General features: G+C 51.8%; 1 protein-coding gene across 7 annotated transcripts in view; it reads right to left on the bottom strand.

Moving 5' to 3' along the window:
- Positions 1 to 14,361, bottom strand: part of RXRG (retinoid X receptor gamma) — a 205,893-nt gene that overhangs the window by 29,296 nt on the left and 162,236 nt on the right. For 2 of the 7 annotated variants that reach the window (XM_082702289.1, XM_082702288.1), the window contains exon 1: positions 7,374 to 7,759. The exons of the other annotated variants lie outside the window; for them this stretch is intronic. In XM_082702289.1, coding sequence (XP_082558415.1) covers positions 7,374 to 7,422 — 49 coding nt within the window. In that variant the 5' untranslated portion in view covers positions 7,423 to 7,759. Of the gene's footprint in view, positions 1 to 7,373; positions 7,760 to 14,361 lie in introns of those variants that run through there. 7 annotated transcript variants of the gene reach the window in all.

Raw genomic sequence — 14,361 nt, 5'->3', positions numbered from 1 at the left:
CTTGTAGAAAAGAAAATAATCCCAGAGAGTTTTCAGGACTTGCTGAAGGCTACTCGATCAGTACAAAAACACTGTGTCTTCTGGCTCCCAGGTTCAAGGTCATTCCACACCCTACATACCATCTCTCACAAAGTTCTTCATAACTATATACTGTTTATTTCCATGTCTGTTATTGGTTCAATCAGTCAAAAAAATATTTGTTGAGTGCCTACCATGTACCAGACCCCAAGCTAGGCACTACGGAGAGAGCAGTCCCTCCTGGGAGCCGGTGCCTGGTTCATGGAAGCTTGAACCTGACTCAGAGTGGTTGGTAGGGCAGAAGTAGCTCGAGTTAGAAAAACAGGTTCAGAATGATAAAGTGACCTTTTTAAGCACTTGCTGTGAGCTATTATAGACCTAGAATCTGAGTTGAGCCTAGCACAGTTTCTGGTAACCTTTCTGCATGTAATTAATGACATCTTGCTTAGATACCACTTTTCCTACCCAGGACCAAATTATCAGCCTTGATGGTACAGGTGGGTATTACGCTGTGTCTAACTCATAAGGGAGCGGGAGGCCAGGATCCTGGAGCAGGGGCTTCTCTAACAAGGAACACTCTGTGTCCCTTTAAACCAGCTCCATACAGCAGCGGACCATGGACCTGTCGTAGGTCCACTAAGACAATGCCGATGACCCCACTCAAATGGAAATTAAAAAAAAAAAAAAATGCCGATGAATGTTTCAAGCATTTGCTGAGGGTGCCCCCATCTCACCCCTTGTTCCTGAAGTCCTTGCACACCCACCTTGTCCACATCCAGCTCTTGAACCCATGACTGCGGTCCCTTTTTCTATCTCTCTGGCTTTCTTGTTCAAAATACAGTCTTCTAAAGACTGCAATCATCTAAAATACAGTGAACAACACCCCTAGTGCATGTTAACATTAGGCAAGGCACACAGGATCATTTGTTCCCAGGGTCTAAATGCGTAAATTCCTGGGACCCATTCGCTAAACCTCAGTCCCAAGAAACATTTCTGGAAATAAGTCATCTCCAAATACGGAGGCAGACTACAGAGCGTGTAACTAGTTTATCATTTCTTCAGGACAGGGAATGGGTCTGCCTTCTTGGAGCTCTGCACAACCCTTGCACAAGCCAGATACTTAGCCAACGTGTGCCTAACCACCAACCGGCATTCCCAGCACAGTCTAGAATATTCTCTCCCTGCTGATGAACTCTGACCTTTGCTCTACTCCCCTCATCGCTGAGGCTGAGAAGTCACAGGTACCATGACCGCCTAAATGTCTAAGAGACTGCTTCCCAATGACGCTTGTGACCAGCAAAGGAGATGAAGGAGATGTTGAGTTCGCAGACATGAAAGCGAGGCCAAACAGCCTAGAAGAAACATCCCAACATATGTGTTAAGCTCTTTCCAGGCCGCTCCTCTGACTCCTAGTAAATGCTTTCTGAATTAAAGATCATAAGCTTCTCCATTTTTCAAGTTCAGGTGTTGGATTCTGAAATCCCATCAGGAACTTGAGCTTGATTTCATACCTCGAATCTTCCCGTCTCCCTCCCTGTCTCTCAATCAAGGTATTTAATAAAGACAGCAGGGGGTTCCAGGTTGTTCATGACTCATCAAAGTCAATGGCCCTGGGCCAAGGTCTCCTGAAGATTTGGAGGGGTTGAAGGTCCCAGGTCCCAGCTCTCTTTCTGCCAGATCTCAGGAGGCTTGCCCCAGAATGACTTGTGAAAACAGAACTTTCTGTAACATGCACTGAATCCACGTCTGCCTTTGCTTTGTCAGGATCGCCTGGAGTGCCGCCTAATGTTTTAAGAACAGGCACACCTCCCCTAAGAAAAATCTACGCACAAAATTCTAGTGACTTTAGAACTAGAGTCTCCAAATTTTCTGAAATGGCAAGGGGGATCTTTTACCAAGTGTTTACGATCGTCTAGGCTTTATTTATTAAACCCCTACACTGTGGAAAGTTAACACTGACCCTGTGGGGTGGGTAGAGCTGGTTATTTCCCCAAAGGGTGGGGGGAGGGTTCTCAGAGGCTTCCCCACCCCTCCCTCCTTCTCCCCCTCCGGCCACCCCAGGGAACCCAGTCTGAAGACCACAAGCAGCTGCAGGTCCGGGGCAAGCCACCCTGCTTCCCCACATGTCCTCGCCTGTAACTAAGGGGTCACCCCCACCCCGACCCCAACCCGCAGGCCCCTCAGTCTGGCTTTAAAGACTCAGCCCTGTGGTGGCGGGGAAGCCAGGAGGAGGTTGGTTAGAGGCAGGGATGGGAACCACTGCAGACTGGAGAGCACTCAGCCTTCTCCAGAACGACCCCCTCGGGCTTCGCAAACAGACAGGAGCCCTGAACCTCCCTGTACCTTAGCTTTCGCTACTTCAGTTACAGCTCCTCTCACCCTAGGACAGGATTCGGATACAAGCAGTTGCAACAGGAGACCCTAGAGCCAGCAAAGACTCAAAGGTTTACTCTCCCGCTCTTCATAAAGTTTGCTGAGCCCCACCTTAGAATATAAGGTCGCGCTCCGTGTATTAGGACAAAGCGGGGTCCATCTGGAGACTTTTTGGATTTTTGTTTTCTTAGCACCTCCCAGTGCCCAGTGCCCTGCCCCTACGCCCAGTCATTTCAGTCATTTGCTGTAATTACACATGTCCAAAAGACGCATTATGATCTGAGCACTGAGATTGTCAGTTGCTGTTATTACACATAATTCACCCATTTGTGGCAGATCTGGGACTCCGTGCCCCCATTTGTGGCAGATCTTGGACTCCGTGCCCCCACACCCCACCCCCTCTCCCTCCTAACCCCCAACAAACAGCAGGTGCAGCATACGGCTCCAGCACCACAGGCAGCTCGCACCTGCCTGGATTTGGATCCTGGGTCTGCCCCTTACCAGCTGGGTGATCTTGAGCAGTTTGCTAAACCTCCCCGTGACTCTGGTCATCTAGTCCAACAGTGACACTGTCATCACTCCCTGTGATAACGGTAGTGCCTTCCCTCCAGGAGCCCTAGAGAACATTAAATGAGACGGTGTTTGCAATGCCCAAGAGAGATTTGCAATGTGGAGGAGGGCTTGGCACACAGCAGGCGCATAATACACATTAGCTACCATTTTACTCTTGTGACGACTGCTGAGCCAGGACCTGGACCAATCCCAGGAGAGCCCCCACACCCAGGCATTCTAGAAAATAAATTTTTACATTCCCTAGGCCTCTGAGTCTTCCACTTTCCAATAAGAGAAAATCACAGCATCCCAGCCACCCAGCTCTGGTGGCAAAGTTCTCTGCAGATACAGAAGCGACATAATGAGGGGAAGGAAGAGGTGGAGAATTTAGATTAGTCTTTGCACAATTTCTTCCCCCAGTTCCTATTCAGCTCTCTGTCTCCTGGTAAGATTGTAAATGTTTCAGAAAATAGTTTACACTAAATATGTTCCTTCCTAAATCTCAATAAACAGTTACGCCTTCCGACATAAACCCTAACCACTTATGTCCACGGTAGGTTCTAATTAGCCACCCACACATTTGTGGAGGGGAGAAGTATGTTCTGACGCACGTATCCGTGTACACAGATACACACACACACACACACGGCTCCCACACCCACGCACATCCTCACAGCGCCCCCCAGACATACACACAAACACGTGGGGACACGTAACTCCGACCCACCCCTCCTCTAAGGAGACTCTTAGGGGAAAAGCAGAGTGTTCCGCACAAAGGTCAGGGCCAGCTGGGCAGGACTCTTGCAAATCAGCGGGCCTCCAGGGGCAGCCCCAGGCAGGGCCACCAAGTCCCTTGCTGCTGAGTGACTGCGAACTCCCCCGTGCTTTATTCCTCAGTGGCCAGGCCACAGGTCTGCGGCCACGGGGCAGGGCCACGGCGGGATCAGGGCTCCTCAGCCCAGCAAGGCCTGCGCTGCTTCCCGTGGCTTCCTGGCCTGTCCCCGAGCAAGTGTGTGGTCCACAGACGCCCTGACCAGTAGCTCAGCTGACCAGGGATACTGGAGCCCGATGGCCTGGATTCAAATCCCGGCCAGTGCCACTTTCCGGCCCCGAGACCTTCAACACGTTACCACACTGTGTGGTGACTCCGCTTCCTCGCCTCTAAAAGCAACGGGATCCTCGTGGTGACTCCTCGGAGGGTGGTCAGGAGCCTTCAGGGTCAAGGGCTCGCGAGGGGAACGGCCCGCACAAGGGCGGCTGCAGCGACCCTTGTTCCCTGAACCGCGAGCCCCCGCCCCCGCTCCTGCTCTCCCCGGAGGATTACCGCCCAACTGGATGGGGGAATTACAGGCTTTGTTTTGCCATCTTCTTAGAGGCAGCAACTGTCTCCTCCAGGCAAACAAATCTCTTACTGAGCAGCTGGCAAAGCCAGGACTTGGAGGAGAAGGAGGGAAGGGTCACAAGGCAGGGCGGGGCGCTGGGCACCGGGGCACCTCGGCCAGACCACCGCGGCCACCGCAACCCAGGTAGGCACCGCAGCTCGGCCCAAGGAACCGGCCCCTCTTCACCAACGGAACGATGAGCTCACATCTGGGAAGCAAAGCCCCAGACACAATCCCCGGGGGGGATCTCCCACGGGTGACTCCTAGAGCTCCTCACAGGGGATCCCAGGAGCCCCCTGAGGTTCCATTTGCTGCTGTATAAAAAGGCAAGGGGGGCAGGCACGAAGTCCCTGCAGCTACGTGCTTCCTCTCTCTGTGCCGGCGCTGCAGGTGACAGCCAGCCCAGTCCTCAGGTTTTCCCTGTGCCTCAGGGGTGTGCCAAGTTCTCAGACAGACGTCCCTGCAGCTGGGGCGCGGGGAGGGTGGGGGATGTCCTCTGGCTCCGTGTTTTAGCACTCTGAGCCGGTGCACGCAAACAAACGGAAAACATCAACAGAGCTAAACAAAATAATTGTTCTCCTCCCTTGGGAACAAGGAAAAGTCGCATCAGAGGGAGGCATTTAAACAACCTAGTGGCCCTTTTCCCTCTGGCTCCCGTGTTACATCAACGTATTTTCTTCTGTGGCTGCACTGCTGTGTCTCCTTGTCTCTGAAACCGCATTACACCAACCACCAGAGCCCCCACAATCGTGAGACTCCAAACCAGCAAAAGTGCGTGCATCTTCGTGGACCTCGTTTTATTTCCCAAGATTCCTAATTCATTATTCTCCAGTAACGTTTGATTTTTCAGTTAATCTGCATGTTCAGTGCTTGAGCAAAATGGAAGAGATGAAAATATTAACTTTTACTACGGACCAAACACACAGACAGCACCAAAGTGGCTGCTTCTCCGAATGTTTGCACGTTTCAGTCTCAAAACAATACCTGAGGATGGATTATCAGCTCCATTTTAGAGACCAAGGCACTGAGGCTCAGAGACTGGCAATTCCTTGCCTTAGGCCACACAGCTGGTATGTGAACCCAACTCCAGTTCTCTTGCTCTTTCTCTCTCCCTTTCATTAGATCCGATTAAAGGAGTACTATTCTAAGTTTGAGTCAGGGGTTTTCTGGAAGGTTCTCTCCCATTCAAGCCCATGTAGCCTTAGACTGGCCCCTGCCTTGTTGAGGCCTCCATTTCCACTCCAAAAATGAGAGGTCCAAGATGGTCTTCGAAGTCCCTGAGCAGACTAACATTTCGAGATTGCAGCAGGCGGCCCCGGTTGAATTTGGCGCTAGACCTTTATCCAACCTTGCTCTTAGCTCTCTCCCAGGATCTTTCCACCCTCAACCCTGTTTCACTCCCACTGGCTCAGAGGGTCTCCATGGCATTCATGAAGCCCCAGCCTCCCAGACCTTGGGAGATCTAAGACCTCGAGGACAAGCACATCCCTCTGACTTCAGACAACTGAATTCAGAGGGAAAAGAAAAAAGTGTCTCGACTGTTAATGGGTCCAAGACGGGAGCTGAGAAGGCTTTTCACACCCAGGACCCAACTATAAACGAGATCAGATGTCCCGGTCATGGCCTTGGCCACCACTCTCACTGGGTCATAGCATGAGACTGGCCCCAATGACTTCAACATCCCCTCTTCCAGGGACACATCCATGGCCCCCCACCTCTTGAGTCCCAGCAACAGCCTCCTCCTGCACCCCAAAGCACACAGAGCCGGAAATATGACAGTATGCCTGTGTGATAAGCCTGCTCTGCACAAGTGGCAGAGCCTGCGTCTCATTCACATCTGTCTTCCCAGAACCTAATACCACACTTGGCTCAAAAACTCCCCAAGGCACCCTGAATGAAAAAGCAAGTCCCCTAGCCCAACACAACACCGGCAGGGACCATGGCCACCTTGCAAAGTCCCTCCACGCCTCACAGAGGGCTCTGCACAGCCAAGGAGGCAAGCTGTACCCACCCCCCACACCCCCCCAGCCCTGGGATGAATTGCCTATCTGTCCACACAGGAGGTCGGGAGAGCAGGGACTTTTCAGTTCTCAAGACCTAACAAGAATTTCTGCTTTGTCCTGGCTGCCAGCATCCGCAGGGCAAAAGCTCCTCTTTGGCTCCCAAGAGCACAAGCTTCGTGCCACCAGCTGACAAGTGACAGGCCAGTCGGTCAGCTGTTGGTTCCATTTATTCAAAGCTGGACGGCTGAACTGCTTCTGCCACTGAATCGAGGGAGCCTTGAGTCCCACGGAAGGCGGCCCCTGAAAAGTGAGCCGGGGCTGCCCTCCCGGGCTTGGGGACTTGGACCTTCCGCCTGCCAGTCCCGGGAGCGCAGACTCCCGCACCCTGATCCGACCCTCCACCCTCCGAACAGAACTGCCAGCAGGGACCCCGGCAGTGGAAAGCAGCAGGGAGGGGGCGCGAGGCTATTAGCAAATCAAAAGGGAAGACAACAGAGGAAGGAAAACAGGGTGGCAAATTCAAGAGCTCCGTTTTCTTTTTTAAAAATCCGACTGTAGGGAGATCTGCGTTTCAATAAAACAAGCATGCCCTTGTGACCAAGTATGGCAGGGGCTCTTAGTAGAGAGGCAAAAAGCCTTTTTCACCACATTTTTCTCCTTACAAGTTGGATAATAGGTTACGTCCCAGGGATACCCTCTGACTCGGCCACATCGCCCACCCGCGCACACACACTGGGTTCTAACAACGCTCGCGCTCCGCCGGGTCTCCGACCCATTCCCGGGCAGGTGGCTGGGACGCTCCGCGGGGCGTCTGCACGCCCGCTCTTCTGCTCGCTCCTGCGGCTGTGCACCGATCCTCGCCTCCGACCACCCCCTCTCCCTCCCTCTCCCCTGCACGCACAGACCCACTCCGCGGAAACACACGACCAGGGCGGACGAACACCCCTGCCCTCCTCCTAATTCACTGGCAGCCGCGTGCCCGCGGGTCGCGGCTCCCCCCCACCCCCCACCCCCGACCCCGGGGCAGCCCCGGCGCCGGACTCACCGCCGAAGCCTGTGGGAAACTTCATGAAGTGAGAATAATTCCCGTACATGTTTCCTCTTCAGTTCATGTTCCTCTCCCGAGCGTCTGCCGAAGAGCGCGGCCTCCCGGGCTCCCGCGCGCCGCCGGGGCTGCCTTCAACTCGGGCTAACGGGAGCGCTCATCGCTTCCTCGCAGCCCGGGCAGCTCGGGCTGGGCCGGCCCCCCGGGATTAGTCTGGAATCTGCCCCTCGCTCGGAGCGGCCACATCGCGCGTCCGGGCGGCGCGGCAGCTGGTGCCTGTCAGTTACCACGCACGGCGCCGCCGCCGCGCCCCGCCGCGCACGGGCTCCTGTTGCTTTGATTCACTCGGGGCTGGGCCGCCGCGTGCGCTCCGCCGGCTCCGCGCCTCCCCGGGGGCGCTGCCGGCGGCGGGCCCCGCGTCCCGGAAGCCCACGGCGCGGCGTGACCGCCCCCCGGAGGTCGGGAGCCGGGGAGGGGCGGCGGGGGCAGGGGCCGGGGGACGCTGGCGGGGCAGGGGGGGGCGGGGGGCGCTCCTCCATGATTGGCACCCACGCACATTGATGGGGTGCTGGGCACATGCGTTTTTGCACTCGGGCTCCAGTCCGTCCTCTGCACTGGGTTTTTGTTTTCCTGCAGGGGGGCAGGGGTGAGGGCCTAGAGAGAACAGAGCCCCTTCCTGGGCACAAGATTGGAGAAGGGGGAGACTCGGGCGCCAGCTGTGGAACACTAAGCTGCAGCCTCCCTCGCGTGTGCGGTGGGCCTCTCCTGCTCTGGGGCCGGTGGCGTTTGCGCTCTAACAGAAGCAGCCTGACAAGTGCAGCCCCGGGGCATTCACAGGGAAGACGTGCGAGCAGGGAGGACGTGTGGGCTCCTGGTGGCGGTGGCCATTCACTGGAGGGATGCCTTCGCCCGACACACCGCGGTCATCCGGCCCTTGTATCCCATCCGGCTCCCCTCAGAAGGCACCACTGAGTCCTCACTGAGCCAGAGACTCTCTAGGCTGGAACCCAGCTACATATCAGAGTCCAGGTATCCCTTTGATGTGCGGATCTGTTATACAGCTTTCCTGACAACACACTGTGGGCCTATCCTTGGACACCTCCAGCCATGGGAGGCTCACTACTATCCCATTCCATTTCCAGAGAGCTCTTGCCATAAGAAAGTTTTTTAACTGAAATGACGTCTACCTCTTTTCTGTAGCTTCTGCCAACAGGCTCTAGGGTCACATAAGAGGAGCCCCCAGGGTTCTTCGAATTCACAGAAAAATCTCCAGTGTCCGCAATCTACTTCTCGGGGCGCCCTGGCCTCGTTCAACTTGCCCATGTACCACCAATCATTCGAGTCCATCGACAATCTGTTCTTTTTCTAGGAATATGCTTCAATTTCTGGAGACCCTCAGGGAGGGGAAGGGAGTTGGCCAGACCTGAATACATTATTTCAGCTATGACCCCGATCTCCTCCACCTGGTGTCTGGGTCCGCAGGGCAACGCAGGTGCCGTCAGCAGACCCACCGCGGTCATGGGCTGAGTTCTGAGGGGCTGGGACAGGATGAGAGTTTTGCCCTTGATGTGGCGCGGCACGCGGAGGGAGGCAAGGCAACTCAAGGCCCCAAGATTCAAGTGCTAAGAGAACCCAGCAAAAAACTAAGAGTAAAGACCCAGAGACGGGAACAGAGTCCATATGATGCGGGAGGAAGGGGCCCAGATGGGGATCAGAGCCAGTCGGTCAGGAAGGAGGAAGAAAGAGGCAGGCAGGCTAGCATTGCAAAGGCCTGGTGTGCCCGGGGCTTCCTTGGTTGGGGGGTGGCCTCAGAAGCTCCGTTGAGAACGGGCATTAGATGTGGACCTTGCAGAATACGCGGGGACTGTTTGCCTCCCTGCATTTGGGCTCACTCATCACTCCAAGTCTTCTGGGGTTCATGTCTCTTCCATCCAGTGCATGTTATTCCTCCCCCCCATTTCGACACTTCTGAAGACCTGACACCCTCCTCCCATATTTTCTCTAACTTAGGGACAAAAATACTGAAAAGGACATAGCAAGGATGTCCTAGGGCATACCAACGTGCCATCCAATTATAGGACCATGGACACTTGGCTCATAAAACACTCGTTGTGTGGCCGGAAGAGGCTGTGTCTGCAGAGGAAACCAGTCAGAAGCCAGCGTTGCTGGGTACAAATCCCAGTTCCATTGCTACGAGCCTCACTCAGGCACTGAGTGTCCCTGGGCATCAGCGACCCCATAGCCTTGTGATTCAGTCCACACGTGTTAATCACTTAGAAGGTGGCAGATACATAATTAATTCTCAATGGGTACAAGCCATTTTGATGATGATGATGCTGATGTGACTTTTAGCAAGTCATTTCCCCCTTTTTACTCATTGGTAGAATGATAGAAAAGGGCTAGGTGAGTTCCAAAATCCCCTTCAATTTGAAAATTAAAAGCAAATGAATCCAGCCCCCAATTCCATAACTGTCCATTCCCCCCCCCCCGCCAGAAGCATCTGAAGTCTTACTAAAGCACAAACTACCATTTTGTATGTCTGTCTGAGAAAGAAATGAGGTATTCCAGCACAACGGACTTCCTGGTGGACCAGTGCTGGCAAGGGCTCTTCCAAGTACTCAAAAGCCATCCTGTAAAAAGCTCTCCTTAGAGCCTTATTCAAGGTCAAGGTCAAGATGGTTTGTCAGCAGTGAGTGGTAGGCTCTACTTTCTTCCCCTTTTGCTAAGTTAGGTGACCCTGACCACTTCTGCTCACAGCATAAAGACCAAAAGCCTTAGCCTGGTAGGGAAAGGCCCCACTGTCTTGTCTCAACCTACCTTTTAAGCTCCATCAGGAGGAAAGTGCTCTACAATAGAAGTCCTAAGTAAGGCCCAGCACCTCCAGCTGTGTGACCCTGGCCAAGCTCATTTACTCCCCGGGGGAGGGGAACACCCACACCACTCAGCTGGCTAAGGTTTCTGGGTTTTGTTTTTGCTTCATGATCCAATGGGATGAGGGGACTGCGTGGGTTTTGGCTTGGCTTGGGAGTTCTGTTTGTTGTACACACCAAAGTTCTAAACAGATACAAGGAAGTAATATCTTCATGTTTGTCTGTTTGTGGTTTTTTCTTCCCTTTCTCCAATGGTCCCTTCCGGTCTGGCTATTTTGCTCACTGTGGGAGCGCAGCTTGGTTCATCCCAACTTGTGGTTCATTGTTATGTCCATTGTTATTTCCCCAACCCGACCTGCATCCCCACATAAATTGTTCTCCTGCCTAAAGGCTGGAACACAGTAGGTGCTCAATAAATATTTTTGCATTTAAAAAAATCCTTGATATGCTTATAGCAAAATACCCCAGCATGATTTCCTTGTGGCACCTTTCATAACAAGCCATACACTTTGTCTGAAGTAAAAGAAATACAAGTGTGGCTTTTCTTTCTAATCCACATTTTTGGCTGGCACCGCGGTGTCCTAAGACCGTTACTGATATAACAACATTCGCCTGACCTAAGCCCTTCCCAGACAACCCCACCGACTTCAGTCACTCCTCTGCCCCCAGCTGTTACTGGCTTCTCATTAGGATGTCGGATGAAAAACCAAATGCTCAGTGTCCATGGTGGGAATTAGCTAATTCATTCATAAGAATTCTGAGCTCACTGCTTGTCAAGGCTAATTATCTATTCCTCTTAAGTGATACGTTCTGCTTTTATTAAAGCCATTAGTGCCTTTGAGTAAATGAAAAGGGCATCTGTTTTCACTAGGATGTTTGACACAGACTCTGCATATCTTAGGTTCACCCTGGTAATAAAAGGATATAGCTTTACCACTGGTCTGTGTGTGTGTGTGTGTGTGTGTGTGTGTGGTGTGTGTGTGTGTGTGTGTGTGTGTGTGAACAATGGCAATAAAAAAGAATATTTTGCAGTAAACATGAATAAAAAACCAAAGCCATTTATTCGATATAAAATGGAGAGGCAAATACCTCTAAGCTGATGGCACCAATTAATACTGTTACCTTTGTGTAGTCCTTCACCTGCCCAATAGTATATAAAGTCTCAGTGTGTTTTCCCAACTATTAAACAGGGCATACTCTATGACCCTATCTGATAAATGAGCAATTTGAGTCCAGGGCTGTGAAGTCAGAGAAGGAAAGAGAGCCGCACTAACCGGTCAGATTGCAGATGTGATCTCATGACTAGGAAGTGACAGAAATGAGTATAAAACCAGACCCCCAACTCTGACACCCAGCCAGAGTGTCCTTCACGAGACCTTGACCCTTCCCTTATTAATGATGTATTTCTATTACATGTGTTATGGGACAGAAGGGTCTTACATATCCTTTTTTTCTCCTCACTGTCACTCATTCATTCACGTATCATTCAGCCACCACTTGCTGAGAGCCTTTCACCTGTCAGTCCCTGGGGGAGCACTAAGAGACAAGATCAAGTCGTTGACCTCACAGAGCTTGTGCAGTCTGACGGAGGCGCTGGAGAGCAAACAAATAGTCACAGATATAAATGTACCGTTAGCAGCCATGATAAGTGCGATGGGAGGAAAATAATTGGATGAGATGAGAGACCATAGCAGGGAAATCTAATTTAAATTGAAAGGTCAGGGAGAATTCTTGGAGGAAATGACAGTTATACTCAGATCTAAAGAAAGAATAAGATACAGTTGGGGGGAAAGGAAGCGGTGGGGGGAGCATGGACCAGGCACAGGGAACAGTGGGTCTAAGAGCACCGAGGAGGGAACGAGCTCAGTGCACGCCAGAAGCTGGGGAGTACGATGTTCAGGTCTCCCCCACAGATGACCTGGCTTCCAAGAGTTCCACAGTGCCACTGTCTCACCCCTGATTCTGTGTCCGACGGGCCGGGTCAGCGGTGTACTGCTGGAAACTTCCCTGCCTGGCTTTGTGTCCCCTTCACATGCTGGGCAGATTCAGATAACTCACTGTTTCCCAGGGCTGCCACCCCACTAATCCATCTTTGTGTTCCCTCTGCTCCTCCGCTCAGAAAAGCCCTCCCCTCTTCCCGTTCTCTGTCCAAATACCCCCCTTCCCCCGACCGTTCTCATGGGCACTTCTCAATGGCCCTCCGTTGGAACCACTCTCTCCTGGATTCCCACAGCCTGTAGCTGGGACCATTCTTATGTTTCTCATCACGTTCCTTCTTCTATGGTTCTCCTGAACGCATCTGAAAAGTCCCCTCCCTAGGCAGGAATAGGTTAACCAAAATAACTGGCAACTGGGTCCGAGTCATTTTGAGGCCCCGGCAGCATTTACAACAGTGTCTAACACATCACAGAAACCCAGTAACTGCATGATGTGTGAATGAGTGGACATTTGTGGATTAAGCTAGCCTCTCCTGATGTCAGCCCAGGGTACCAGACTCGAGGAGGTGAGTGTTCCTAGGTGCCAACAGTTCTTACAATCTCATTTTCATTTTCATGGACTCCTTCTTATGGAGTCATACACTCCTGTACGGACAGGCTTGATATGGGCATTGGGACAATATATGCGTCTTGGGGACTGAGAGCCTCTGAGGATGGAAATGAGGTGTCTGATTCGGAAAGAGTGATTAGCTCTAAATGAAGACCATCTCAGCCATCCCCCAAACCTGGGCCGTTTCCATAAGGCCTAAAGGGTGTTCAAAGACACATGCTTTATCTACAAGGTGTCCTCCGTGGCTTAGCAACCAGTCGTGTTTGTATCATGGCCAGTGGCTCCAGTCAATAGTGAAACAAGACGACTTAAACTTTCCCTAAGGGAATTGTTCCCAAATTTACAGTTACCCGGAAGCTTAAAAAAATTACAGAAGCCTTTTCCACCTCTAGAGATTATGTCACTGGTTTGGGGTTGTGGTCTGGGTTTAAGAAGGGCTAAAAACCCCCGGTGCTCCTAACGCCCAGCTAGATGACTTTGGGAACTACTGACTTAAGGAAAGAAAACCTTCCTTTAATAGGAGGCTAAGAAGGAGCCATCAGCTTCCTGGGATAATTCCAAGGAAATGGCAAGATCCACTTCACCCATTTGCTGGGACACACAGTTGGGACACATGGACCCAAGAAGCTCTTGCTTAGCAGGAGAGGTGGTGGCTGAGGCCATCCGCTGCGTGGATTTAGCATATACTGATTTGAGGTTTGCTGGGACTGTGTGTGACATACTCACTCACTCCCCATCCCCTCTGCCATTATTCATTAAAGGCACTACCTCAAGGCCGTCTCCTCTGTCAATCTTCCCTTAATGATGGCTAGTGCTTCCACTGTCCTCCAAAAAACTTGCTTAAATATTTATTATGGCACCAGTTTAATTTCCCTTTGTATCATAATTACTTATTAAACTAGGACCTTCTTCTTGAATATAGGGACAACTTCTTATTCATCTTTATAGTTTCAAAGAATCTAACATTTTGCTTTGTACACAGTGAGTGCTTAATAAATGCTTATTGAATGGATGCTACGAGGACAACTATGAACCAGACAGGCTCTATCCCTGCTCTCACGAACCTATAAGCTACAAGCTTAAGGGTAATTTTCAACTGCCCTTAACTCCAAACTACAAAATGTTGTCATAACATGTTCAAGGTGGAAAGAACAGTTACAGAGACGCCTCCATCTCTTGGTTCCCAAATGACGGTCATAAAATGCTCCCTGTCGTAAACAACTCGACCACAGCTGCAAAGTACATGGGGGCTCTCAGGATACAGAGCAACTGTGATCACACAGAGCTGAGACCAGAGGGAAACATCTGGTCTCTTCTAGAGAGAGGCCAGCACTTCAAATATGGGACACTCTAATCCAGACTGGGTCCAGATCCAAGGGTTCACAGCCACAGAGGTGGATGTCAGCACCAGACCTCGGGAAGGCCTGCTCAAGTCCCGTAGAGGGAAGACGACATCCTGGAGTAGAGCCCAGCCCCCAAGACCAGGTCCCTGGTACTCCTATTCTGCTGAACAGACATCCATCGGGCTGGCCAGAGGCCGCATATATTCAAGGTGTAGATTTAGAGGCTGT

Source organism: Mustela nivalis, assembly GCF_964662115.1.
Source record: "Mustela nivalis genome assembly, chromosome: 16".
Classification (NCBI taxonomy): domain Eukaryota; kingdom Metazoa; phylum Chordata; class Mammalia; order Carnivora; family Mustelidae; genus Mustela; species Mustela nivalis.
The sequence above is the reverse complement of the archived record's forward strand: the minus strand, read 5'-3'. Positions and strand labels throughout refer to the sequence as shown.